The sequence below is a fragment of the Anthonomus grandis genome, chromosome 8, assembly GCF_022605725.1.
Source record: "Anthonomus grandis grandis chromosome 8, icAntGran1.3, whole genome shotgun sequence".
Lineage (NCBI taxonomy): Eukaryota > Metazoa > Arthropoda > Insecta > Coleoptera > Curculionidae > Anthonomus > Anthonomus grandis.
Window position 1 is genome coordinate 26,368,799 of NC_065553.1, and position 27,964 is coordinate 26,396,762.

General features: G+C 34.3%; 1 protein-coding gene across 1 annotated transcript in view; it reads left to right on the top strand.

The window, feature by feature from the left end:
* The window catches only part of LOC126739393 (laminin subunit alpha), a 328,515-nt gene that overhangs the window by 150,703 nt on the left and 149,848 nt on the right, over positions 1-27,964 (top strand). Inside the window, exons 28-30 of the mRNA XM_050445058.1 lie at positions 9,825-9,952; positions 16,873-17,250; positions 23,531-23,836. Of these exons, the coding sequence (XP_050301015.1) occupies positions 9,825-9,952; positions 16,873-17,250; positions 23,531-23,836 (812 nt within the window). The remainder of the gene's footprint in view (positions 1-9,824; positions 9,953-16,872; positions 17,251-23,530; positions 23,837-27,964) is intronic.

The following is a 27,964-nucleotide window of genomic DNA, read 5'->3' on the forward strand; positions in this document are numbered from 1 at the left end:
TCCCTTTCCAAAAGTTTTAAGGACGTCAAGACAACTCTTTTCTCTTCCTGCAGATATTCCTCGGCATTATTGACAGTAAAATGATTATCAATGGGCCAATGCTCAGAAGACAAACGAAGAAATAAAGGCCCGTTAAACCATGCAGAATAACCTGTTAAATCGGCAGGGCAGAGACCTCTGCTTGCACAATCAGCTGGATTGTCGCCAGTGGGAACATAACGCCATTTTTCAGGGGAGACTCTTTCTTGGATGTGGCTTACCCGATTACTCACAAAGGTGTGCCAACGATGAGCCGAAGATTTGATCCACGACAAAGTCACTTTAGAATCGGACCAAGCATAAATATTGGAAATTAAAAGTTTGTCTCCTAACGCCCCTATGACAAATTCCAACAAGTTAGATAGCAATACAGCCGCGCAAAGTTCAAGTCGAGGTAATGTAATTTTTTTCAAAGGAGCAACCTTGGATTTGCCAATCACAAAGAATACCTGACATTCTTCTTCCACCAAAACACGAAAATAAATAACACCCGCATAGCCCTTCTCACTGGCGTCACGAAAGGCGTGCACCTCGGATTCTGCCTCTATTACAGGAATATGTCTAGGAATTTTAATAGACGAAAGCAGCCCTAGTTCTGATTGAAACCTTTACCATCTGCGAGTAATATCAGGGGGCGAATTTTCATTCCAATCCATACCTAATTTCCATAAATCCTGTATTAAAATTTTGGCATACATAGTGAGCGGAGAAATCATGCCCAAAGGATCGAAAATCCGAGCCAAGCTAGACAGAATTGAACGCTTTGTACAAACGTCCCCAGATGTCTCGCGAATTTGGTAAACAAAATTATTCAAACTAGGCTGCCACTGTAAACCCAAAACCTTTAGGCAAGAGGGCTCTTCAGTATCGAATGAAATAGGCTGTTGGTGTTCTATTGGAGTGCCTGACAGAATATCAGGACAATTACTTGCCCATTTCCTTAAGTCAAACCCTCCTCTTTTAAGCAAATTTGTAAGTTCACCCTTAATTTTAATTGCCATATCCAGAGTCTGGCAACCCGACAAAATGTCGTCCACAAAAATGTTTTTTAAAAGAATTTCCGAGGCTATTGGAAAAGATTCCTTTTTATCCATGGCTAACTACTGTATAGTCCTATTGGCTAAGTATGGTGAAGAAGTAACACCAAATACCACAGTATTTAACTCGTATTCCTGTACGAAATCCTCTCGATTAAATCTCCAAAGGATTCTCTGAAAACGCCTATCGCCCTCCCTGACTAAAATTTGCAAAAATATTTTTCTGACATCTGCAATCAGACAAAATTTATTTAATCTAAAATGAAGGAGTACAGTGGCAATATCAGAATGAAGCTTTGGACCGGCATAAAGAGTGTCGTTCAAAGAAGTTCCAGCAGAGGACTTCATGCTAGCATCAAAGACCACTCGCAATTTGGTTGAAACAGATTCTTCCTTTATTACGCAATGGTGCGGTATGTAATAAGTATTGCTATTATGCTGGTTTGATGAAATTAAAGACATATGACCCGAATCCAAATATTCTTGCATAAAACCCTTATAACCTTGCAACAATGAAGAATCCTTGTAGATCCTGTTTTCGAGAGAATAGAGTCGACGAAGGGCTAAATGTCTGGATTCACCAAATATAGGGTCTTTAATACGGAAGGGCAAAGCAACAACATACTTATTAGAAGCTGGGTCTCTAGCATATGTGTTCGAGTAAAATTCCTCACAAAATGTTGCCTCTGGGGATTCAATTTTCTTAAGAGGGATGTTGTCTAATTCCCAAAGCCTTTTTAAATGTTCATCTAATGATTCTAATGTCAAACAATTAGCTGTCAAACATAACCTTGACGAATTAGAAGAATTTTCCAAAGGTTTTCCATTACCCATGATTACCCAACCAAAAACAGTTTCCAAAAACAAGGGATGATCAATGGAATCCATGGGCTTACAAGATTTAACAATAAAGGGAAACATCTCGGCTCCAATAAGAAGATCTATATGACCTGGTCTCCAAAACTAAGCATCCGCAAGTTCAAAGGTGTCCAAGTTTTTTATGTGCTCTGTGTTTACCATTCTATGAGGCAACTGCGAGCAAATTTCTGGCAATACAAGCACCTTCATCGAAAACTTGGGCTCCGGTGAAAAATGAGGTTTAATTATACACTCTGTAATACCCTTTGAGGTAGTGCGAGCAGTATTTCCGATTCCCGAAATGTCTATTTGGTATTTTTGATACGACAAACCAAGACGAAGAAGACATTCGTTTGAAATAAAACACGCAGCAGCCCCAGAATCAATAAGGGCTCTAACAGGTAAAAAATTACCCTTGGAATCCTTTAACTCCACAATAGCTGTAGGAAGAATAGGTATAGAGGCTGTAGATTCCACTAATGTTGTACCTACTGGAATATGATCAACTAAATTTGTGACACCCATATTCTGATCTTCTTCAGCTGGAGATGAATTAACTTGGGTACTGTGAGTTTTTGCAAAATGCAGTAAAGTGTTATGGCGATTTCCACAACTATTACAACCCTGTGAGGTAGTACAATCTTTAACATTATGAGTAGAACTAAGGCAGATCAAACACAGACGTCTAGATTTAGCAAAATTAAATCTAGCATGCGGATTTTTGGAAAGAAATTTGGGGCACGAAGTCAAAAAATGATCCTCTTTACAAAGAGAGCAAATATTATTTGCACTAGTAGAGACAAAGGCCACTGATGGTTTTCTAGAAGTCTGAGGTTGAGATGAACGAGAAAAATTAAAATTAAAATTCGATGGTCTCGAATAATTCTTTACAGCGCTCTGTATAATATTTGAAGACTGTATAGCATGAAGTTGGGACTCTAGAAAAGAGTAAAGATCGGAGTAAGCCGGCATCCCTCTTGGACTGTTAGCTGTCCTTTTATTAGCAAAATCAAGCTCAAATCGATTTCTAGTATTATTGTCGATTTTGTATAACAACAAATGAAAAATAATAAAATCCCACTGATCGACAGGATAACGAAGGTTTTTCAATGCTTCTAAATTTTCAGAAAAGGTTCTTAAAAGTTTACTTAAATCTGACAGATTAAAATCATTTCTTAAATTTGAAGAAAAGAATATTTCATTCCAAAAATTTGTTGCAATTAACCTGTGATTTTCATATTTTTTTATTAAAGCATTATAAGCAATGGCATAGTTATCTTCAGTGAGAGGCAAAGAGCGAGCTAAAGCCAAGGGTTCACCATCTAAATATTTTAGCAAATATCTAAATTTGTCAATAACAGAAAGCTCCAAGTCATTATGCACACAACTATTAAACATATCAAAAAATGTTCTCCATTCTTTGAAGTCACCAGTAAAGGCTTTTAGACTTAATGGTTCCAACTTTATGCTTTTATGAGCAGGTTGAGAAGCCATAGCATTGACCGAACTGCCTACAAGTTGATTATATAAAGATTTAAACGAATAAAAAACTTTTGCAACACCTGCTCTCAACTCATCCTGCCTTTGAAATTCTTCATCGCCTAAACTCGCCGTCATACCAATTATCGAATTATGTAACTCCCGAAAAGTTTGAAAATCGTTAACAGTGTCATCATACCTAGCCTTAACTTCACAAATTAAATTTTCATCTGTTTTTGCACTTAAAGCTACAGCATAAGATTCCTTTAAACTATTTGAAACAGCGTTTCTCTGGTATATGAGCCTATTCAACTTCTCGCTTTGGGAAGCAGTTAATTGCGTTGCCATTTTAAATAACAAAAAAAATTAAATCCAATTAAAAAAAAATTGAAGGTTATTAAGTAGCCCCTACTCCGAAAAAAAGTAAAATAGGACAAGACGTAAATGTATAGAAGCAACTGTCTTAAGTTAAAGAACTCTTTATACTCAACGCATGTGCAACCAGTTTAATTTTTAAAAAAATTAAATTAAATTGAAAAACCAAATAATAATCCCGTTTTACTATTTATTTACGGCCAAAATTAAACAAGCCAAGCGTAAACAAATAGCTGTCAGTTGCTTGCAAGGACGTTCAAAATTAAATTAAACCGTTTAAGGTCAAAAAATTATTTCCACGCATCAAAACAAGTAGCAAGAATACTGGTAACGTATAAGTGTCAAGTACCGTACACCGAATACCTGTAATTGCTATTAAAACCTAACAAAATTCGAAGGTCAAATACCTGGTACCAGCGAATTTAGTGCCCAAGATTATAACTATGGATTTTAGCGTGACCTTTAATACATTTTTTATAGTTATTATTTTACTTTTTTATGTAATAAATTTAGCTAATAATCATTTCAATCCAATAGATATTAGGTAAATTGTATGTCTGAACTTTCGAAAACAACAAAAAAAAAACGTATTTTTAACAAACGAATTTAAAAGGAAATTTGCCTAATCTTTACCTGGGATCTTCTCGGCTTTTCCGTTCTCCGTATATTATAGGAATTCCAGCAACTTATTCGATTACGACAAAGAGAGCCAGGCCACAACGAAAATATTCACTCAGCACGTGCAATATTATAGGCAGAAAAGGCAGTTTTTCCCGAATTTATAGTTCATATCCGGCGCGAAAGGATCAATGTTTTTACACTTATCCGGCGAAGTTTAATTATCGCGTAGGAATATGTATTTCCAACTTCGAAAGACCGTAAAACCAAAATTGTTACGAAAAGGTGCGAAATTTACCTTAATTGAAGGGGTTAGAATAAAAAGGGTACAAGTAACATAGAAACAGTTTTGAGATAATTAGGCTTAAAGTTGTGTTAATATAAAAAAATCCAATAAATATTTTTACTTCCAGTTTTTTTAAAATATAATACTTAAAATATGGTATTATTAAATTTTTAATATGATATTTAAATAAAAGTATTTTTAACAAAAAAAAAAGCACTTATACATTTTTATTCTAACAACTCAGAGAGGTAGTTTAGTAAAAATTTAAAAAAAATCAAAAATAAAATTTAATTTTAATAAACAGTGATTAATATAAACTTAAAACTAATCAGTATCATCATCAGATATTAGAAGTCCCATATCGTCCCCTTCAGATTCTGATGTATCGTTCAGAAGAACATTATCAGTAACAGCCGATGTAGATGCTCTTGTTTTATTATTTTTCTTTTTTGCACTAACTTTTTGATTTTTCTTTTTATTCCCATGTGTCAACTCTTGGTAAAACTTATGGTGTCGAGGTGGTATGTACTCCATAAGAGATTGTAAGTTCTTCCATTTCTCGAATCTTTATCACGCTGATAGATAAAGATTCGTTATTTAATAATGTTCGGAACATATTTTCCATACGATTACAAGGTCGACCAGAAGCCAATGAATTACATTCACACGTACAAAATGGAAAATCATTGTTAAGTGTGCACTTGAAATTAAATGCATATGATTTTGAAGTTTTGGCATAATTAAAGTGACAAATTTGTCTAAAGTTAATTTTTTTCCATGTTGGTATCTTTTTTTGGATCACCTGTTGCAGCATTGAGATGTTCAAAGGAGTAAAACTGCTCTTTGGTCATTTCCTGTACCAAAAATCGTTTCGAAGATGATTTAATTACGTTGATCCAATCGAAAGGAATAAATACTTGTGGCATTTTTCTTGGATTTTTCAATAAGGCCAAAAGACCTATCACATTCCATACATGTGTGACTAGGCTCCAAAAATTTATGGTCAATTTCACACAAAAAAACACCTGAGATTGCCGCATGTGCGTATACCAAACTAATAATATTCTATAAATATATAATTCTATAAAAATATTCTAGAATATTTAAAATAAAAAGGGTATAAGTGCACTTGTACCCTTTCTATTCTAAACAAATATTAACATTGAATAACCTACTTAATTCAGTGACCAAGAGATGGCGCTAGGAGTATTAAAAATCACTTGGATCCTTTTTATTCCAATAAATATGCATCTTAACTTTTGAATTATGGCCGAAAACCAAATTATCGAAAAAAAGCACTTGCACCCTTTTTATTCTAACCCCTTCAATTGGTGTTCTCTGTCGCCAATAATTCGGGCGACTCAGTCCGCTCTCCGTTCCATATATACACATTTTTTTTTGGTGGGGAGCGCCAAATGGTACTGCGTACCATGAAAGCCTGGTTGACCCAGGCGCAATAAGAATAGGCAAATAACAAATTATAAATAGATTGACGCGAGCGCATACATACAATTATTTCCCAAACTATTGCAACAACAAGCAAACATAAATAAACTAAAGGGTATAAGGATAATAATACAGGTCATATTTGTACGGAACAATATCTTTCAAATCATAATTGTTGTTCTCTAAAGGTGATTTTCTTAGCTTCTTTCATTTAAAACGATTTTTAATCAAAAAAATTAAAACAATTAAATATGCTATGCTTTTGGGATGTCGACGCCACTGGTGAAAGAAAACATTGTTTGTTATCCAAAAAAAAAATCTATTCCTTCAACGTACTCTGACAAAATATCTAAGGCGGCATCAATAAAATTAAGATAAAATATGAGATATTCACTAATAAATTGATTGGGCATAAAAATCCTTCTTTGTACAAATTCCTTTGTGAAGGTTTTGAGAATGATGTTCTTATTAATTCCTAAAAAATTCTTGATAACAGTGAAATGTAGTAAAAAAAATGCCTCGGCCAAAACCGCTCGCCTTTACTTCTCAAATGGATAATACAGAATCAAGTTCTTACCCTCAAATCAATCATTAAGTCCCATCTATAATAATATCATAATTATTATTGTACCACAACAGCATAGTTTCCATGAAGCAATGTATCACAGCTATTGGTCTATCAAAATAATAGGTGCCTTTGAGAAAAAACATAATGCGTAATCATGGTTTTCTTGTAGGTAGGTTAGACAGCATTCAAATTAATATATACAGTGACCGCCTAAAGTTCCGCATAAATTCGATAAAAATTAGAGACATGATTTTTTGAGAAAACACTCGGACCCGTCGATTTTTATTTTAAGTTGCGCATTATTTTACATAAAATTTTGTATACAGGGTGGAACAAAAAAAAGATATGACGTCATCGGTCATTTTTTTAAATGGATCGCTATATTTTTTATTGCATTTATTAAATATAGGCGAAATTCTAAGCAAGTTTCGTATAACACACCTTATCTCAAAACTCAACTGTTTCCGAAATATTTACATTTCAATAACAAGAAAACAAATAAGTAGTACGTCTGTTTACAAATTAAGGTAAAATCGAGGATAAAAATAATGTTATCAACACTGCCAATTGTTTCTATTTTCATGGTTGCACTAGTAAAGAATCTCCATTTTCGAATGTCACTGTCAGTTCGAAAATTAATAGTTTTTATCAGAATAAATTATGGCTAATTTAACGGAAACCCAACGAATTGAAATTTTGATGATGCGGAGGATCGAGTGCGCACGCAAAAAGAAGTAAGTGAACTGTTTAATGCCAAATACTCAAACCATCCTATTTCTCAGACAACAGTCAGTAGAATAGAGCACAAATTCATAACTTCAGGTCATGTTAGGGATTTGCCAAGATCAGGTCGTCCAACAATTTCTGAAGAAACAAAATTAAACGTTCTGCTCTCCGTCGAAGAAAATCCAAACAACGCAACTTCACAAATTTCAGTTGATAATAATATAGCCGGAACGTCAGTAAGACGCATCTTAAAAGCAAACGAATACCACCCTTATAAAATTAGACTAATACACAAATTAAACGAGGACGATCCTGATCGAAGAAACCAATTTTGCAAGCAAATGATGAAGATTTGCAATAATAACCGTCAGTTTGTGTTTTGTTTTCGGACGAAGCAACTTTTTGTTTAAACGGTGTCGTAAATCAGCAAAATTGTCGGTACTGGTCAGTGTCAAATCCGCACTGAGCAACTGAGGCTCATACACAGTACCGTAAATCTATTAATGTTTGGGCTGGTATCGTAGAAAATAAAGTAATAGGGCCATACTTTTTCGAAGAAAACTTAAAAAGAATTTTCTTCAAGAAGATCTTATCCCTGCTTTGGCTGCCCTATACCCAGACGAACATTCAAGACCCTGCTGTCCCGACAGATAATTTGTGGTTTCAGCAAGATGGCGCACCGCCACATTTCTTTCGAGATGTCCGTAATTACTTGGATACAGTGTTACCAGGAAGATGGATAGGACGAAGAAGGCCAATAGGGTGGCCGGCCAGGTCACCAGACCTAAATCCCTGCAACTATTTTCTATGGGGGTACCTGAAAAGTAAAGTTTATGTTGAGAAGCCAAACAACGTAGAAGATTTGAAAAATAGAAATAGATATGAAATTAGACGTATATCACCCGAAATAATTAATAGTGTTTTACATGAGTTTGTAAACCGTCTTGCTTTCTGCCAAGAAGTAAATGTGGATCAGTTGGAACACTTGATACATTAATAAGAGTTTTCACAGTTTATAACATTTTATCCTCCATTTTATCTTAATTTGTAAATAGACGTACTTACCTGCTTTCTTGTTGGTTAAATGTAAATATTTCTGAAACAGTTGAGTTTTGAGATGAGGTGTGTTATACGAAACTTGCTTGGAATTTCGCCTATATTTCATAAATACAATAAAAAATATAGCATTTCATTTAAAAAAATGACCGATAGCGTCATATCTTTTTTTTGTTCCACCCTGTATACAACCGTGTTTTCTCATAAAATCATGTCTCTAATTTTTATCGAATTTATGCGGAACTTTATGCGGTCACTGTATATCGTGGGCCTTTACTTTTAATCCTGTTTGTCAAAGATGTAAAGATTATCATTCTAATGATAAAAAGTCATTTGCGGTCAGAATGACAACAAATGACAGAATCAACTGAATGAACAGAAGAATCTTAATAGTGACTGGTGCAAACTTAATGAATTGATATTAAATACTGTTAAAGTGCTGTGTTAATACTTTTCACCTGAAACAAAGAATATTGCATTACAATTAAATAGCGTTGGAACAGTTAGCTATCAAGACAGTGTTTAATTTCACTGTAATTGGTATTTCGTAAGCATTTAGAGATGACAGTGAATAGTGTTTTCAAGCAGTGGGGTTTCATTAGATTAGAAACATTTCATTAGAAACACGTTTTACCTCTTATTTTTAAACAAATTAATCTTTAGTATTTTTGGCTTTAGCGGCAAAGGTTTGTAAAAAGAGAGAAAAGGGAGAAAATAGGGTAGTTTTTTAGGTTTTCTCAAAAACATATTTTCCGATTTTGTTAAAATTTTCACAGAATCTGAGCCATCATAAAAATGCTTTGTACACAAACTTTCAAATTTTTTCCAAAATATGTCAGAGAAGAAGGGGAGAGGAAAGGGTGAAATTAATATAAGACATATATAAGACAAAGGACGCTGAATTATTCTCAATGATTCTCTAAGCGTGTCTACCAAATTTTATTAAAATCGTTTAACATTAAGTGGGTCAAATAGCGATAAGGACATTTACATGGGGAAAACTATAAAAAATGCTCCCATCAGGGCCTTAACAATTAAATTATTTTTTTATGTTTTAAATCCAACTTCTAGTTGTTTTCTTAAAAAAACGGCAGCTGGAAAATTTTTCCTGTGCACCGTGGCGTCGGAAGATTTCCTATTTTTCTGTCCTATTTTTCTGTAGAGAAATATGCCTGGAAAGCGGAAAAACTTAAAAGCGCTTATATGTTGACGACGATTGTTGTTTTTTACGCTTTGAATTGAAAAACCTTCGCACAAGATTTATTCCATACATTTTCTTCCATAATAGATTAAAATTTACAGGAAAAATTGTAATTCAACAATCTGTTTTTTCTAGGCTGATTGACGTGAGCCAAGACGAAGGTATTACAAGGCAAGAATTCGCAGAACGATACGGTGAAAACCAAGTGGCGCCAGAAGATATGCCTTCAGTGGAGAGATGCGCGTGTGAACCCAACTATCAAGGTAAAAACATTTTTTTTGTAAATAAATTTAGACATAAGCCAATTAAAATGAGTGTCTTTATATCTGTATTAGACACCCTGTGGTGTCTATGAATTAAGTCACACTATGCATAAAAATTTGGCCTCTACAGAGTTTACCCAGAAAACTATATTTCCTTCCATTCTCTATTTTCATGCATATTCTTCTTGTAATTAGTAAAATTTCTTGGTCCTCCTATTTAGTAGTTAAACTTTAATTTGTATTTTCAAAAGTTATACTCGCTTTTTATTGAATTACTTTACTAATAATAGAAAAAATGTTCAAGAAATGTTTTAATTTTTCGGTGCTTAATATATGACCAACTCTGGACTTCTTTAATGGGCATATACAAAATTTTCTTTACTTTCATTTTAGCATAATTTATTGAGCAGCGCCAGTCAAATAAAACATCCCTGTAATGTCTAACGTATATACTTCTTATATAATTATAAAACGTTTTTCATTATTATTAAAAAAATATGGATTGCCTTAAAAAAAAAAAACAAATCCTATTTAGGTCTGGAAATGCTGCGTTTCGTAGATACAGAAAGTTAAAGTTTAATTTTCATGTTTGCTTGTTCTAAATAATTTTTCAAATCAAGCCGATATTAGCTATGACTGATAAATACTTTAACAGCTGAAAAGAAGAAAATTAAAAATGAGGTTTAGATCATAAAAAATTAAATGGAAAGGGTGGCTTTGTGGCACATCATTTTGAAGCTCCTGATGAGTACTTTATAACTCTAGAATATAAATTCAATATCTTTACCTACTACAAAATGGTGGTACATTTATTAATTACCTGAATACCAAAACACTGAGATGCATATCTCTACAAATAATTGTTATTCTCTGCCGTATCCACAGCGACAGCAATAATTTCGATAAAAGTTTGTTTTGGTTTTATTTTTTGTTAATAGTGTCAAAAATATCAGTACGAAAACAAATATTATTGTGCAGTTAAAATATTCTCATTTAGTTTTCGGTTAGTGGTAGTAGTTTAAAATGGTCAATTCTCGTCCATTGGAAGAAAAAATCGAAGCGATTTTCATTAACGGTGCGACGCGTAAATTTCACGAAACCGAAAGGATTTTCAACGATCGTTTCCCGAATCGTCCTATTTGTAGAAAATATTTACGGGAACTCGTATCTAAATTTACAACTACTGGTAGTGTAAATAGCAAAAATCCCCCAGGACGTCCTTCCATTTCGGAAGAAATGCAATTTCAAATAATTGGTGAGATGATAGTTAATCCCCAACAATCAATTCCCTACGTCGCGAATGAACATGAGGTTTATCCTTCTGCTGTATGGACACTTTTGAAAAGGAATATGTATCATTCGTACCAAATCCAAATGGTACATTATTTAACTGACGATGACCCTGATTGAAGAACAGAATTCTGCGAAACTATGACGGAAAACATTGCACGGCAGCCTACCTATATCCATAATATTTGTTTTAGTGATGAATGTACATTTTTTCTCAACGGTTATGCTTATAGACAAAATTGTCGTTATTGGAGTGACTAATCCTCACGTCTTTCCGGTAAGCTCATACTCAATATCCAGAAAAAATAAGCGTTTAGGCAGGGATATTGGGAAACCATATTGTGCAGTCTCTATTCATCGAACAAAATTTAATTGTGGAACTGTATTTGAATATGCTGGAAAATACTTATGACCCTTTTAATCACCGAACTTGTCGAAACGAATCCTAATCAATTCGATATGGATATTGTATTCCAGTAAGATGGAGCTTCACCACACTATTCCAGATAAGTTCAGAACTATTTAGATAACAATTTCCCCGGCCGTTGGATTGGCCGTCGCCGACCTGCGGAATGGCCAGCTCGCTCGCCAGATTTGACACCTATAGACTTTTTTTATGGGGCATTGTTTGAAGCAAAAGGTGTACGAAACTGAACCTGCTTCAGTATTGGATTTACGACAGACAATAACGAAGATTTGTAGAAATATCGATGTTAGTGTATTTGAAAATGTTCGGTGTAAAATTTCGGACCCACTGCTCTTGTGTCAAGACGTTCAAAGCAACCATTTCCAGCATCTTCTCAATTGAACTCAATGTATTTATTCGATATATTAAGTTAAATGTTAATGTATTCAGGTAATTATTAAATGTACCACTATTTTGTAGTAGGTAAAGATATTGAATTTATATTCTAGGGTTATAAAGTACTTGTCAGGAGCTTCAAAATGTTGTGCCACAACACCACCATAGAAAAGGTTAATTTTTTTTTCCAAGATGGCGCCCAGCAGCCATCTTGAAATTTTCATCTGTCAATTTTGCTTTAAAACATAGTATTCATTCATCAATTGCATTACCTGAAGTTTCAATATTTTGAATTAATCCGTTCAAAAAATAAAGAGGGGGGAGCCATTAAAGAAAAGCACTGTACATAAAATGTATGCTGCTGGAATATCTCACAGATAGAGAACTGGAATATTCTCATTTTATCCGCATAAACATATGCCAGAATTATTGTACCAGACATATGGATTGTCAAAAAAGATATATGATCATAAACCCAGTAGGTTCCTGTAACTACTTTTTAAATTGAAAAACTTACTAATTATATTATAATTAAACTGCAGCTTAAAAATAATAACAAAGTACAAAAATACACAGTAAGAAGATGTTAGATTAGGACGGTTTTGAAAAATAATCCTCAAATTCATAAAAATCAGATTTTTAAAGGCCTCTCTACAGTCCTCTTGGTCCTCATCCAGCTTTTCCTTTGTAATTTAAAAATTTTAGTGGCATTGGGGAAACAACCCCATTGAAAAATTGCATAGCACATGATTGAGCAGAAGTTTACGCTTTGCTTGGACACACATCCTGAAAGATTTCTTCTCAGATATAACTTAAAAAACCTGCTGTAAAATTGTTGAATATGACATATACATAGGCACCTAAAAATTTGACCTCATCAGAGCAGTTCCTTAGCAAAGTGTGGGCTACTTTTCTCTTCCTCAGGCTAAAATTTATAGATTGCCACCATTCAGACACAATTTATTCACAAGAAACCAGTCTTCGATTGACACACCAGCGCCCTTAATTCCACACACATCTATTTGGGATGGATGATATGTTGCGAATGTGGTGGTGTCGTATGATTCTTGAGAAATTCCATGTCTTACCATTTTTGGTGTCACAGAAGTACCATTATAACTGACTGTGTGCGATTTGATATGTTAAGCTTTATAGTTGAATACTTTCTGTAAGAATTCGCAAAAAACATAGTCAAAAGCCTTGATCAAATCCAAATATGAAGCGAAGGTATCAAGTCCTTCTTAAAAAATATCTACTTATATATCTTACAAAACAGTCAATTACTAGGGTAGTACTCCTTTTGTTTCTGAAACCAAACTGATTGTAAAAGATTGTTTTGTTCGAAATGTGTGCTACTTTTGAATGTACAATTTCAAATTGCAATATATTTCGTCAAATAAGCTATTGATGGCATATTCCAGGGATATTGGGCGTCAATATCCATGTAACCAGTTTTGGACTTTAATGAGAATATACTGAATTTTCTTTACTTGCATTTTAGCATAATTTATTGATCAGACAACTAGTGAAACAAATTGCTAAGGTCCCTGTTCATATTATACAACCAATATTTTACATATAACTAACTATGTAAATAATAGTGTCAATCAATAAGACAATCTTACTCTTTTTGATCACCATATCGTTTATATAAAGTAAAAAAAACACCGGTCCGAGAACAGTTCAATAGCAAAACACCAAAACATCAAGAACCTCAAACAGCTTGATACTCAATAATACTGATAGCATTGATTGAATATTCAATCAACGCTGATAGGCTCTTCTACGTAAATCTTAACCAATTCCCAGTCGTTCTAATTTATACAGTAAAATATATCTCTAGCAATAGTTTTAAACGCTAGAAGATAGTTTCATCGTTATTAATGGCCCTGAGGAAACTACAGTTTCAAATGAGTGACACTCATAAAAACCCGACGGATTAGAAACAGTGACTGCATTTTAATTACAGAAATCAAGGAGTTGTTGTTAAGCACAGTATTAGTCCTATCGTTGGAGCCTATGCTGAATAGAGGGAGCCCAATTGAACTGCCTGGGCAAATATTTGTATTTATTTCAGGCAGTTGAATGAATATATTAATATTTACCAACCCACACAGAGAATCAACCCAATTCAACTGCATGAAAGAAATAAATTTTAACAGAAGCACCGCCATTAAACCGCAATTACAAATATTTGTATTTATTCCACGTAGTTGAGTTAATATATTCCACATCCCACAAAGAGGGTTGATTCAATTTTTAAGGTCCAATTGTCCATATGTTAAGATGCGTTTTCTGAAAGCCGTCTGATTTAAGACTTTCAGTTATTCTTAAGAGTTTTATGTGAGAGAGTTTATCTGCTGATTGGGTGAAGACGTCGACTTATATCTAAGTAAATGGCGATTTATGTTTTTTTGGGCGTATCCAGCAAACTTCGATCTAAAATCAGCATCTATTTACAAAAAACGCATTTATGGCTTATGGTGGGCCGCATTTCTTATACCTGGTTACCAGATTTTCTCTTATCAGATTGTTATCATTGTGATGATTAACAAAGGCAACATTGACAGATTGGACTCAAAATAGTGACCGAGCTCACTTCCCTTTTCCTTATGAGTCTTATCTGATTCACTCCTGAAGGTAGGCCTCTTTGGGTCTTTTCTATTTCTGTCGATCTTGAGCTAGTTGTGCCCAGTTTCTACTGGAGACCTCCCTGATATCGTTCAGCCAGCGCTTTTGCTGTTTCCTTTACTTCTCTTCATTTCCATTCATTCCCTCTTTTCTCCTACGTGATTGAGCTTCTGCTTTCGCTAAATCTCTGTGTATACTTTTCAATTTGTCACAACGTACTAGCACTTTTCTCAACGCCTGGAAACAAACAAAAATTTGCCCTGTCTTATAAGTCAGGAGACAGAAATATGGTGGAGAACTATCGCCCGATTTCTATTTTGTTCAACTTTTCTAAAGTCAATAGCAAGCTGTTTCATCAAATTAAACATCTTATTTTATCTAATCAGCATGGTTTTTTTCAGTGTAGATTAACAGTCGCTAATCTAACATCATTTCTGCGGAACGCATATGAGGCTATAAACTGCAAATACCAACTTAATGTAATCTCCATAGATTTTGCTAAGGTCTTGGATAGATTGGACCAAGAACCTTTTTCTTTCGAAAAAGCTTTATAAAATAGGGTTTCATAAACATTTAATAAAGTTTTTCATTTCCTTTCTAAAAGATAGACCGCCATTCGTGAACCTGTCAAAGACATTTCCACGAGTATCGGCAGTGAGTTTCTACTGTTTGCGGATGACATTAAAATTTTTCCTCTTGTATAGTCGTCATGACTGCATTCAGCTTCAGGCTGATCTTGATAGGGTTTATGAATGATGTGAAATGAACAAGCTCCCACTTCATCTTCAGAAATGTAAGTAAATGTCAATTTCCTTACTCAAGGATGAGATTGACTTCGTACTACGTAATAAATGATACTACACTTCCAAATTGTGACTCTGTTCTTGATCTCGGGGTCTGTGTTGGCAAAAAGCTTACCTTCAATATTAATATAGATACCATCATAAGATCTTATTTAAAGACTCAATCAACAGAACTATTTTCTTATACTTCAAGCAGTATAATTTTGTTCAACTCTCTAGTAAAATTACGCCTACTGTATGCCTCTCTAGTATGGTTTCCTAATTATGCAGTGCATATTCAGAGGCTGGAATCAGTTCAATGAAAATTTTACAAATATATTACTTTTAAGTTGGATGGTGTATACCCCGAGAGAGATTTTAGTCAGCAGTTATTGCTTTCAAGGTTTGATGCACTGTCTCTTCAGCAATCTGTTGTTTATGGGAGCTTGATGTTTTTATTTAAAATATGTAACAGTCAAATTAATGCTTCAGATCTCCTATCAGCTTTGAATTTTGCTATTCCCTACATCCATACGAGAAGATACAGTGTATTTTATCTTGACTTTATGGCACCAATTTAGCCAAAAAAGAGCCAATATATAGAGCATCAAATTAGTTCAATGATTCAGCTAAGGATTGATGTTGATCTGTTTGGCATGACTTTGAATCATTTCAAATCTGTTATTTCAAGTAGATTTACATTGTTAGTTGTTTAAGTATTTAATGTAACACTTACTATTAGTTTTATATTGTTCCAGTTAATGAGTTTGATATTAATATTTGTTGCATTATGAATTTGTTGTATTATCTCTTCATGTTTCTATAATTATCTTATTATTAGGATTTATTTCCTGTTGGGCAATAAATAAGGTTTGAATTTGAATTTCCATATACTGTTTACTGTCGTCCTGTTTTGCAACATGTTCTGCCATCTCCATGTCAACTTGTAGCGGATTACGTCGGTGACCTTTGTTCATCTTTTGTTTCTGATTCGGTCTCTTAGGCAAACTCCAAGCCTTTCTCGTTCCATTGCCCTTTGTTTTGATTTTTAATCAATCTGCTCTACCTTTTGTGATTGCCATTGTTTCGAGCAAAATGCATATGCCATAAGCTTAATGCATTGGAGTACCTGGACTGTAGAATATACTTTTTTGTAAAATATAGTTTTCGAAAAGCAGCCCACGTTAATTTCACTCTTTGCGTTATATCCGACTTTTGATTCTCTTTTTCTACTTTAATGAGGTGACCCATGGATATGCATTCGTCAACGTTTTCAATATTCTCGTTAGATATTGATAATTGAATGTGAATGTGATTGTAAAACCTCTAACAAATGATATTTTTTTCATTCAAATTTAGCATTTTAATTAACCAAAACCCTTATTATGTAACCTCAAAGTCTTCTTCTTTTTTAGGTCTATCTTGCGAAGAATGTTCTCCAGGTTACTACCGGGTGGAAGGACCTTACGGGGGAGCATGCGTACCGTGCGAATGCAACGGCCATGCAAACGAATGCGACGTAAACACCGGAAAATGTCTAGACTGTCAACACAACACCACCGGTGACTACTGTGAATTATGCGCAGTCGGATATCACGGGGATGCGCGAGCGGGTAAACCCGACGATTGTCTGATATGCGCGTGCCCTCTGCCGATCACCAGCAACAATTTCGCCACCGGATGTGACGTCAGTGCTGATGGGGAACATATCAGCTGTCAGTGCAGAGATGGTTACGGTGGGGCGAGGTGTGAGAGCTGTGCACCTGGGTTTTATGGATTGCCTGAGGTGGCAGGTGAGGATAAATTAATCCTAAAGACATACAGGGTGCTAGTAAATAAGTGCGACAAACTTCAGGGGGTGATTCGGCATGGAAAAATAATGAAAGTTTTCTATATAAACATATGTCCGCAAATGCTTCATTGTCCGAGATACGGGGTGTCAAAGTTTTTCTTAAAAATTGAAGATTTATTTATTGCAATTAAGAATTTTATGTTGCTTACGGGTAATGATCTCAATTTTTTTAAAGAAAAAAACGGTACGCCACCGAGATATTTCAAATTAAAAATAATTTTTGAATTCCTCGTTCAATTTGTGACAAAAATTTTTTTATCTTTTTTTCGTATGTGGCGCTGTTCTTATGCAAAAAAAAACTTTAAATACATTATTTAGTAGGCTACTGTCAACATTTATCTAATATTAATTAAATACAAAATGTCAACATTCATCTGCGAAATATGAAATGTCAAATTAGCGTTCCTTCACTATTAAGCTTTTAGTTATTAAGCTTTAAGTAATTAATTTTTTTTTATCCAAAAAATGGAAAATTTTACAAATGCGGAACTGTAAGATATGCATTTTATCTATGGCCGAAGTAATGGAAATGATCGGCAATGGATTCTTCATCAAATTGCTCAAATTCCTAATTGTTTAAATGGTATTTTGTTTACTGATGAGGCTACTTTTGGAAGACATTGCATACGAAATTTCCATAACAATCACTTATGGGTTGAGGAGAATCCACATAGAATCTTCGAGGCTCATTTTCAGCATCAGTTTTCAGTAAATGTATGGCTTGGATTCATTGACGATAATTTGAGGCGTCTCATAGCAAAACTCGTCTTATCCAAATTTTACGAAAAATATGGTAAATATGGCAATATTCTCTTTAGGTTGATATGCTCCTTCTACCTTAATAATATTCACCAAAACTTGCCTTATCCCATTAAAATTCAACGGCAAAATATTGCTGTTATCGCAAAATTTGCCTTATCCACTTGATGTGTCGTTTCAAAATACGCGTTATCCGCGCGACCAATCAGAAGTCGAAAATATGAAACACGTGCCTGCTTGTTTCACCCGTTTTATATTTTTGTAGATTATTTGGATTAGTATAGGTTATAACAGAGTTATTGTGGGATATTCTTACCAAATTCTTTGTTTTTTTCTAACTTTTAAGGTATTTTTATTGGAATTATAATTTATAAAACTAACTAGTTATTTTTAACCCTTAACAACTATTCAAAAAAAAAAAATTGCAACAACTATTGATGGGTCAGTATGACCCACTGTATTATTTATTCAAAAAAAGGTAACGAAACTTACAACGTATTTTCTAACATAAAAACAAAAACATTTTAACAAAAAAAAACTTACTTAGTGCAGTTAGGACAAACTTTTACTGCACATTGTTGACAAATAGGCTTTTTACAATTATTGCAAACAGTATTTGTTTTTCGGTCCTTTGACCATGGGCATATGGCACATCTTTTTCGCTTGGACGTTGTTCTATCAGTGAGTGGCACAGGAGGTTCTGGAATCTTAGTGTGAAATATATTGGAGCCCATTTCTCAAACCTTTCGAGGTACCTTTGTATTTCCTAGTCTTTTTATGACGAACGGCTTGCATAACGATACCCGTAGCCGCTTTAGAAAATCATAGCGCGTAATTTTTGTTTCATTAGATGCACAGTTATATAAAACATTCTACACAAACTATTAATTCCAGCAATATTCAATATTGCATGAAATAATGCCATTCGCCAACGTCTTGTTCTGCGCGAAGTAGAATAATTTACGCATTTTTCAAGAGCATCAACCCCTGCTTTAGTCCCATTGTAGTGCTCAATTATATCTGGTTTCAATGAAATTTCATTTATGTTATTATCGTGGTGCATACTTGATTCTAATATAACTGCTTTATTAATTTTTAGAACGAATGATACCATGGTAATCGCCGGAGAAAAACCAAACAGTGAACTTTTAGGTTGTCGCTTACGGCTGGGTTGAAATTCTGGTGGTACGTTTATTTTTTTTAGAGTGCCTACATAAGTAAGCATATTAGTCAGCAGCTCATTTACTAGCTCAATTGAAGAGTACCAGTTGTCAGCGGCTACATTGCGGTTGGTACCCATTATGTGCTTTGTCAAACGAAGCACAACCTCCGAAGGATTCGAAAAGCATTTTTCTTTAGGGGCCCGATCTCCAATTTGGGCACCTGTATATACTTCGGCGTTCAACATATAGTGGGTCTTTGAATCCGCCAGAATTTGTACTTTAGGGATGTACATACGGAATCCGCATCTACCCCTAAAGGGTACCAACATCTCATCCAGGGTAACATTATCACCAGGGTTATACATTTCCCGTGCGTTATCCACAAATGTATTAAAAACTTCTGAAATCGGCACCAGTTTGTCCAATTTACCAAAAGATCCTTTCCTTCTTGGTTTGTAAATCATCAAAGCGTAAGCAACAAAGCAAAAAAGAAAATCTTGCAAGGATCATTGTAGCTCTAAAAATGTCTTTTCGTGTTCCATCAGTACACCACATTGACCTTAAATCCTCATGACCAGACTTGAATAAGCCTTGAAGATATAACAAACCAAAAAATGCTTTTAGCTCATCTTCACTTGTTTTAGCAATAAACGTTGGCTGAAATTTTCTTCTGGCAGCCCTATATGTCTTTTGAAACTTTGATATTTGGCCTGACACAGTCCAATTTTTATATTTGTAAATTTACAAACTATCTTTAGGATCTTATCATTTATAAGTATTTTCCATACTCAGTGACTTGGGTGGATTGGACAATGCAAAGCCCTTCAAACCTGGTTTAGTGTAAATAATGTTATGAGCTACTGCTCTTCCACGTGTTGCTGCTCCTTTTGACCATCTTGTTCCATCCTTTCCAACCCAAGACGTAAAATTAATTAGAGGTTGATCTTCCTCAGAATCATCATTGCCCAGAAACCCCAGAAGCCTCACTCAAAGAATCATGTTCACTAAAGAGCTCGTAGTTCTCTTCAGAATCATCGCTTTTATCTCCATCCTCCAAAATTTTTCTAAGTCCTGTTCATTCTCAGTAATTTCCAAGGGCACATTGGCGCCATTTTCATCATCCGTGAACCTGATTAGTTTCATCCACGTTTTCGAGGTCCTGCCAAAAATCGTCATTTTCTATAATGTCTAAAAGCTCCGCATCCGTGGATAATTTGGAATCCATTTTTATGGATAACTAGATACAAAAATTACAATAAACACTTGTTCGAAACAATTTTTATGCAAAAAAACTTATACCAAAATAATTATTTCATAAAGTGCTAAATTGGAAATATTTATAACGCAACAACTACCGCTGGGTCACTTTGACCCATTTTCGTAAATTCGGCCACAACGAAGCTGCATTCCTACGTAGTTAATGTGCTACTAAAAGTAAACACGCGCGCTAGACAAAGTCGTGAAGCCTTGCCCCCAAGTTACAAAATTGGAGGGGGAAATTTCAGTTTAAAGGCGTCTCTGGGTCAATTTGACTCCGTCAATAGTGGTTAGGGGTTAATATGGAGCAAAAAATTATCCCCGCAGGGGTAAATGCAGAAGAAATATCAGAGACAGATCTCAGTGGAAAAGAGAAATACTAAAACGCGAAAGCTATTTTATGTTTTTTTTTGCAAGATTGACAGGGTATTAAAGAAAATTGTTTTGCTACTTTAGGCATTCCGCCAAAGGTTTGCCAGTCTATCCTACCTGCGGTCACAATGGAAAAACATACAAATGTATAAGATTAACCAGCCGAGATGTTTATGACTTTCATCAAAACTTTTATCAGGGGAAAACCAAGAAGGAACAAGATGTGTACATATTAAAATTTTGTAAATGTTCACAACCGAAGCGCGATAGACATATAAAAGTAGGTAGCAGCCGAAAAGGTGTAAGTGTTAAGCATTTTGTGAATAAGTCCGGTTGCCAAAAATTTGAAATACAAGCTTGCCAAAAAACGTTTTTGAACATTCTTAATATCTCTAAGGATCGCGTCCAAAGAATTCCCAGGCGATATCTTGAAAACTGGGCTTTTGCCCAGAGAAAATCGTGGTGGCGATCGCGTAAGCAAAAAATACGAAGAAAAGCGAGTGGCTGTGAGAAAATTTCTGGAGAGTTTGAAAGGAGTGGAAAAAAAGTTTGAAGGAGTTGTCATTGTATCCAAAAAAATTACTTTAGTAGAGGTTTTTCTGAATTTGAGTAGAACGACTTAACATGGATAAGACGAGTTTTGCTATGAGACGCCTCATTTAATCGGTCCATATTTTTTCCCACAACGCCTAACAGGAGAATCTTACCTCCATTTCCTACAGGAAGAGTTACCTGTTCTTTTTGAAGAAATTCTGCTACAGCTGAGGCAACATTTATGGTTCATGTATAATGGTGCACTAGCCCATTTTAGTATCAATGTACGTAATCACTTAGATACAGTTTATTTCCAAATCGTTGGATAGGTAGGGGAGGTACAGAACATTGGCCTGCTCGTTCGCCAGATTTAAAACCTCTAGATTTTTTGCATTTGGAGTATTCGTAATTCATTAGTTTATTCCACTCCCGTCGAAAATGTTGAACACCTGAGGACTCGAATTATAACCGGCTGTGAGATAATAAGAAATACATCTATATATATAAAAGAGTTTGTCCTGACTGACTGACTCATCATCGCAGAGCCCAAACTACATTAGGTAGAAACGTGAAATTTTGCCAACGGGTTCCTTTTATAATGTAGGCACCGGATAAGAGCGGATTTTTCGAAATTCCATCGATAAGGGGTAAAAAATGGGAAAATTAGAATTAAGGGGGCGTGGCTTCGGAGTTTGAACGGAGGCATCAACTTAAGAAAAAAAAATTAACTGCAACAATGTTTTTTTATAATGTAGGCCCCGGATACGAACGAACTTTTTGAAATTCCACCAATAAGGGAAGGAGTGTTAGCGATATGATAAATATCGCATAGCGGCATAAAACTGATTAAAAAATACGATTGAAAAAGTGCCTCTGTATTATTTATATTTTGGTAGACATAACAACAAGGCGGGTCCATGCGAGACTGATACCCGAGAGGTGACTCGAATCAGTCTTACCGCTCGCTCTGCATCTAACGAATATTTGTGTCTTGGTTTTATAATAATTATATTATATTAATCGCGCCCCTTGACCTCAAGAAAAACGGCGTGGCAATTGTGGGTTGCATATACAAGAGGCAAGGCTTCGGATTTTATTTTTGTGTACTGTGGGTTGCATTTACTATTATTGGAGGCATTTTCGACTTTTCTTTTATTTTCACGCCGCGGGCATTCAGCTAGTTAGGGAATATTTGCGCGAATACGAGAATCAATGAGGCGAAGAGTTGAATCTTGTGTAACGTCTGAGGGAGGTCATTTTGAACACTTGTTGTAGTTTTGCGCTTATTTAAAATTTTAGTATTGTTATTTTCTATTATTGCTCTGCTTTAATTTTGTTGTATTAGACAGTTCTTGATAATGTATTAAAGAAATGAAAAGTACGCGTCAAGATATTTTTTTGCATTAAAACGGCGCCACATACGAAAAAAAGATGAGAGAGGTTTTTTGTCACAAATTGAACGAGGAATTCAAAAATTATTTTTAATTTAAAATGTTTTAGGGAAGTACCATTTTTTCTTAAAAAAAAAATTGAGATCATTATCCGTATGCGCGCCAATGGTGAACATAAAATTCTTAATTGCACTTCAAAAAATACGCGATAACTACCTCTTAAAACCCTCCAAATTTCATTTGCATATCTCGACCGGTTTCAGAGCAATAAATAAATCGTCAATTTTTAAGAAAAACTTTAACACCTCGTATCTCGGAAAACGAAGCATTTGCGGACATACGTTTATATAGTACTGTCATTATTTTTTCAAGCAGAATTACCCCCTGAAGTTTATCGCACTTATTTACTAACACCCTGTATATGACTCGGACTCAATTATATCATGAGGCCTAAATATCGCATTTTACTCTTCAATAATATTAAGGATCATCTTGAAATTATGGTTTTACGACGTAATTGTGGTACTTTTAAACGATATTGATCATTTCATAGCGATCATCAACGTTTTTTTAACGAAAATACGCTTAACTGCGCGAATTATTTCAGGCAGTTGGACGTTGAGTTTTTTCCAACTGTTCATAAGAACAGTTCGACAAAAAAAAAACAAAAATTGTTTAAAATAAGAAAAATTCAATACTACATTAAATACTATATAGGGACTAATTTATTTCTATGATATTTCAGGTGATTTCTGTAAACCTTGCCAATGCCACGGAAACATAGATTCACGCGATCCAGGTTCATGCGATTCCACCACAGGCAAATGCATGAGATGTTTAAATAATACTTTTGGTGAAGCGTGCTCTCTATGCGCCCCAGGTTACTTCGGTGATGCGATCGAGAGAAAAGATTGTCAAGCGTGTATATGCGATAAGTACGGAACTGATAGGTGCGACCATACGACCGGACAGTGTATTTGCAAACCCAATGTGGAGGGAGAGAAGTGCGATAGGTGTGTTAAGGAACATTTTGGATTCCTGTCTGGATTAGGTAAGAATTAAGAATATGTTTTTTATGTTTGGGTTTTAAGATAATTGTTACTAAAATAGACATTATTTTTCGTTCCTGCTTTCAAAGTGAAGTATTTTTAAACTATACTATTTTCTTTTAAAAATGTTGGCATTGTAGAAAAATTGCTAGAAAATGAAAAGTTTTGGCAGTTTGTATTAGAGAGTCCAATATACAAAAGTCCAAACTCCAAATATACAAAAATCTGTTTTTTTTAGTTATTTGCCTTGTAGAAAAAAATTAGATCTATGTTCAGTTGCCTGTAATCAGAAAAAAATTTCAGTTTTAGCTTCTGAACTGAAAAGAAAAATTGTGAAAAAATTAACTAAAAAAAATAATAATAATGTAAGGTTCAAGTTTAAAAAAAATAAAAGACAATATTATATTATCGACAACAGAAAACGTTTACTTATCAAAAGAACTAAACTCGGCGTGACCCATCACAAAACTATCTTTTTTAATACCGATTCTGGTCTTACATCCTCTCTTCAGTCGCCAGTTAACATAAACATAAACAAATCCCGATCATTATGGCTATTTCATTTTTTTTTCATTCTAGCTGACAAAGCACTGACAAACGAGAACGTATTTCTCGATTTAGAATAAATGGTACATTTATAAAAAAATTAAAATTAGAAAATCTTACATTCGGTCATCCTGCTTTCTGTCCTGTCCTCAGGAAGCAAACTTAAAACATTATATCTAATATCTTATTTAAGATTTTTTTTCCTGCAGACTGCCACTTTCTAAATATACATCGCTAGCTGCGCTATAATTTCTGTCTTAGTACAAACTGTAAAAAAGTATAACAAACAAACAAACTGTTCAAATTTCGCAAACTGCAAAATGAAATAATAAATAGTATTAACTGTACTAAAATTTTAAACAACTGTTTTACTGAATTATCAAAAAAACACAATGATTACATTACTCTATTGCTATCTGCATAATTTTAATGAAATGGATTTTCTTTTGTGGTATTTTAAAACATAACCCACGGTTTTATTTTATCTACCGCCACTACGGTTTTATAATTTTTAAATCCTTCCCTTAGGTCTTGAACTTCATATCTGTCATTTAAAAGAACTTTGGTGACACGAAATGGCCCTTTAAACTTAGGAAGAAGTTTACGACTACGACCTGTAGCTGGGTTATCCGTTCTTAAAACCATTACCACATCATCCTGCTTGTATTGTTTAGCTTCTGCTCTGGTCTTATCATACCTCTTTTTCTGAGCCAACTGCTCTACCGTTAATCGGGTACTTACTTCTGAACGTAATTGTGTAAATCAATCTGATCTCAAGAATCCTTAATACTATTAATTATTTTGGATTCCGCCAGAACCCTACCTCTATATCCGGCAAGAGATTCTAACGGTAATACCTTTGTAGACTTATTACTTGTACAATTCAGAACACTTTGTATCGGCTTGACATAGCAATCCCAGAGATCCTCTGGTTAACCCTCCTGTAGCAGCTAAACAATTTAGGACCGTTCGATTCACACGTTCACATTGCCTGTTAGCCCTTGGAGTTGCAACAGCATTTAGGATATGTTTAATTCTGTAAACTGAGTAAAATGTCTTTGAGGTGAAAGCAGTTCCTCTGTAACTATCCTTACAGAAGAACTAAATATATACATAGTATCCTACAAAAACTTGACAACATAACGGACTTTAGTGCTTTTTACGATTTCCAAAAAAACCAAATTTTGTTAACCCATCAATAATAACTAAAATATATTGATTTTTCTGTGTGCTGCAAACAAATGGGCCTAAATGATCTAAATGTAGTGTGTGAAATGGAATTGGAGTTTTTTCTGTGGGATGTAGTTTAGCTTATCTTTTCCTAGTATGATGTTTATAATATAGCCACTTGAGACAAGCCTGAATATAATTAGAGGTAAACTTCCTCATTTTTGGGAACCAATAATTTTCTGACATCCTTTCTAAAGTCTTTTCCAAGGCACCTTGCCTTTCCGGCATTATCATGGCATAGTTTACATATTTGCCATCTTGCATCTTTAGGCACCACCCATGCTAATTTTCCATTCATCAACTTCCTATACAGGGTATCTACTATAAAAACCGCCAAACTTTAAGGGGTGATTATAAAAGTCATTTGCAATAAAAAAGTCGTATAATATTTTTTCGAAAAGTTGTTAGTTCTTCTGGTATTTAACATTTTTTGATTTTATGAAATTTCTTTGTTTTTTTTTTCATATAGACAAGACGTATCTCCGTTTATCTTACCACCACATAAAATTTAGATATACCATCTGAAAAAGAATTAAATTTGCTATAAGATGAGTATATTTAAGTTTTTGAGTACTTTTTTATACCGGGTGTTATCAGAAGCTAAATGTAACATTTGGGAAATGTGCAAAATTAGTAGTATCTTTTTCGTTGTCGTTTTTCTAAAATTTGGTAAATAGGGACATATTTTTTTTTCAATAAAAACTACTGCATTTAATATGCTTTCCAATGATCTACTTACTTTTGTGCTAGCTATTTGTTTTCACAGCAATATCATGGGCAAAAGAAAGAAAACCACAAAAATTGATAATTTTCAAATTTTATATTTCTTGATTGACCAAAATTAAAAAATCAAAGTTCAAGTTGAACGCGTTTTTGTAGCATTTTACTGCAACATACACTAATTCGATTAAAAACCATTAAACCATTCAAGGCAGCCACCACAAAGTGGTTTTAACAAACTGAGAACAGTTTTTTAGTTTTGCTAAGTACGATATGTTCTTGATTTATGAAATCGGCAGCTAGTAGTAAGTCGTAACTTAGCTGACAATCATCTAATATTAAAGCTGTGACAGTTGCCGCCACTACTTTCACCTTGATTGATTAATATTGGCTTATTTGTTAATACTGACTTACTATTAAATGATTTTAAAGTTTTGGAAGATCCACTAACTATAGTAAGTTTTAAATGTCCAGCAAATGATGCTTTTAGTAGGGTGCAGGTGCTACCAGAATCAATAAGGCATATAACTTTACGTCCATTAATACGTGCCGTTTTCAAAAATAAATTAACAACCTTATCAGAAATGTCGCAAACAGCAACACTCTTACTGTCTTTTCCGGTCATGCGTTTACAACCTTCACTAGTATGTCCGAACTTTTTAAATAACCTACACTTAATTTTAGGGTTTCTACATTGATTTAAAAAGTGGTCACCACCACAGTTATAACACACAATTTTTTACGTTCACTCTCCTTAACCTTATTTTCATAAGAAGTTGACGGGCGTGGTTCAAAAGCATTCTTAGTTGGCGGAAGGTTAGATTTTATTACACTAAAACTATTATTTTTAGAGTTCATCAATATTTCCTTCACTACTTAAATAACTGGCTAGTTTCCCAATAGACTGCAAATTAGCAGTTCTAGCCGCTAAAGCTACATTTTTGTCAGTGATACTTTCTATAACACTATCAATTTGGAACAAACTAGGAATGGACAAGTAAAGTTTATTTAACTTTGAAACTTTTTCAAAACAATAGTCTCCTAAATTTGGGTTTAGCAAAGGAGAAAAATTTGCGACTTCTTTTAATAATTTACCAAATCTTATAGTTCTTGAAAAATTAATTTCTAATTATTTCTTAATGTCTTCCCAACCCGAACCAGCTACATTAGCACTATCACACCACCGGCGAGCATTTCTCCGAAATCTACTACTAGCTAGTCTTAATAATAATGATTCACCTCAGTTATGAAATGTAGCCAGTTCTTCAACATTCTGATTCCACTCAGATTCATCATTTTATAACTTCACTTAATACTAAATAGATAACTATTGACAATTGTTGAAATTTGTCTTATTACAACAACAAGAGTAAGCCGGAGTAGTTTAATAGAACACACTCGAAAACTTGAGTCTATCCCACTGCTGCTATGTAAGGCTCAAGTTAAAAAAATAAAAGACAATATTATATTATCGACAACATAAAACGTTTACTTATTAAAAGAACTAAACTCAGCGTGATCCGTCACAAAACCATATTATTAATACCTATTCTGGTCTTACATCCTCTCTTCAGTCGCCAGTTAACATAGACATAAACTAATTCCGATCATTATGGCTATTTGATATTTTCTTT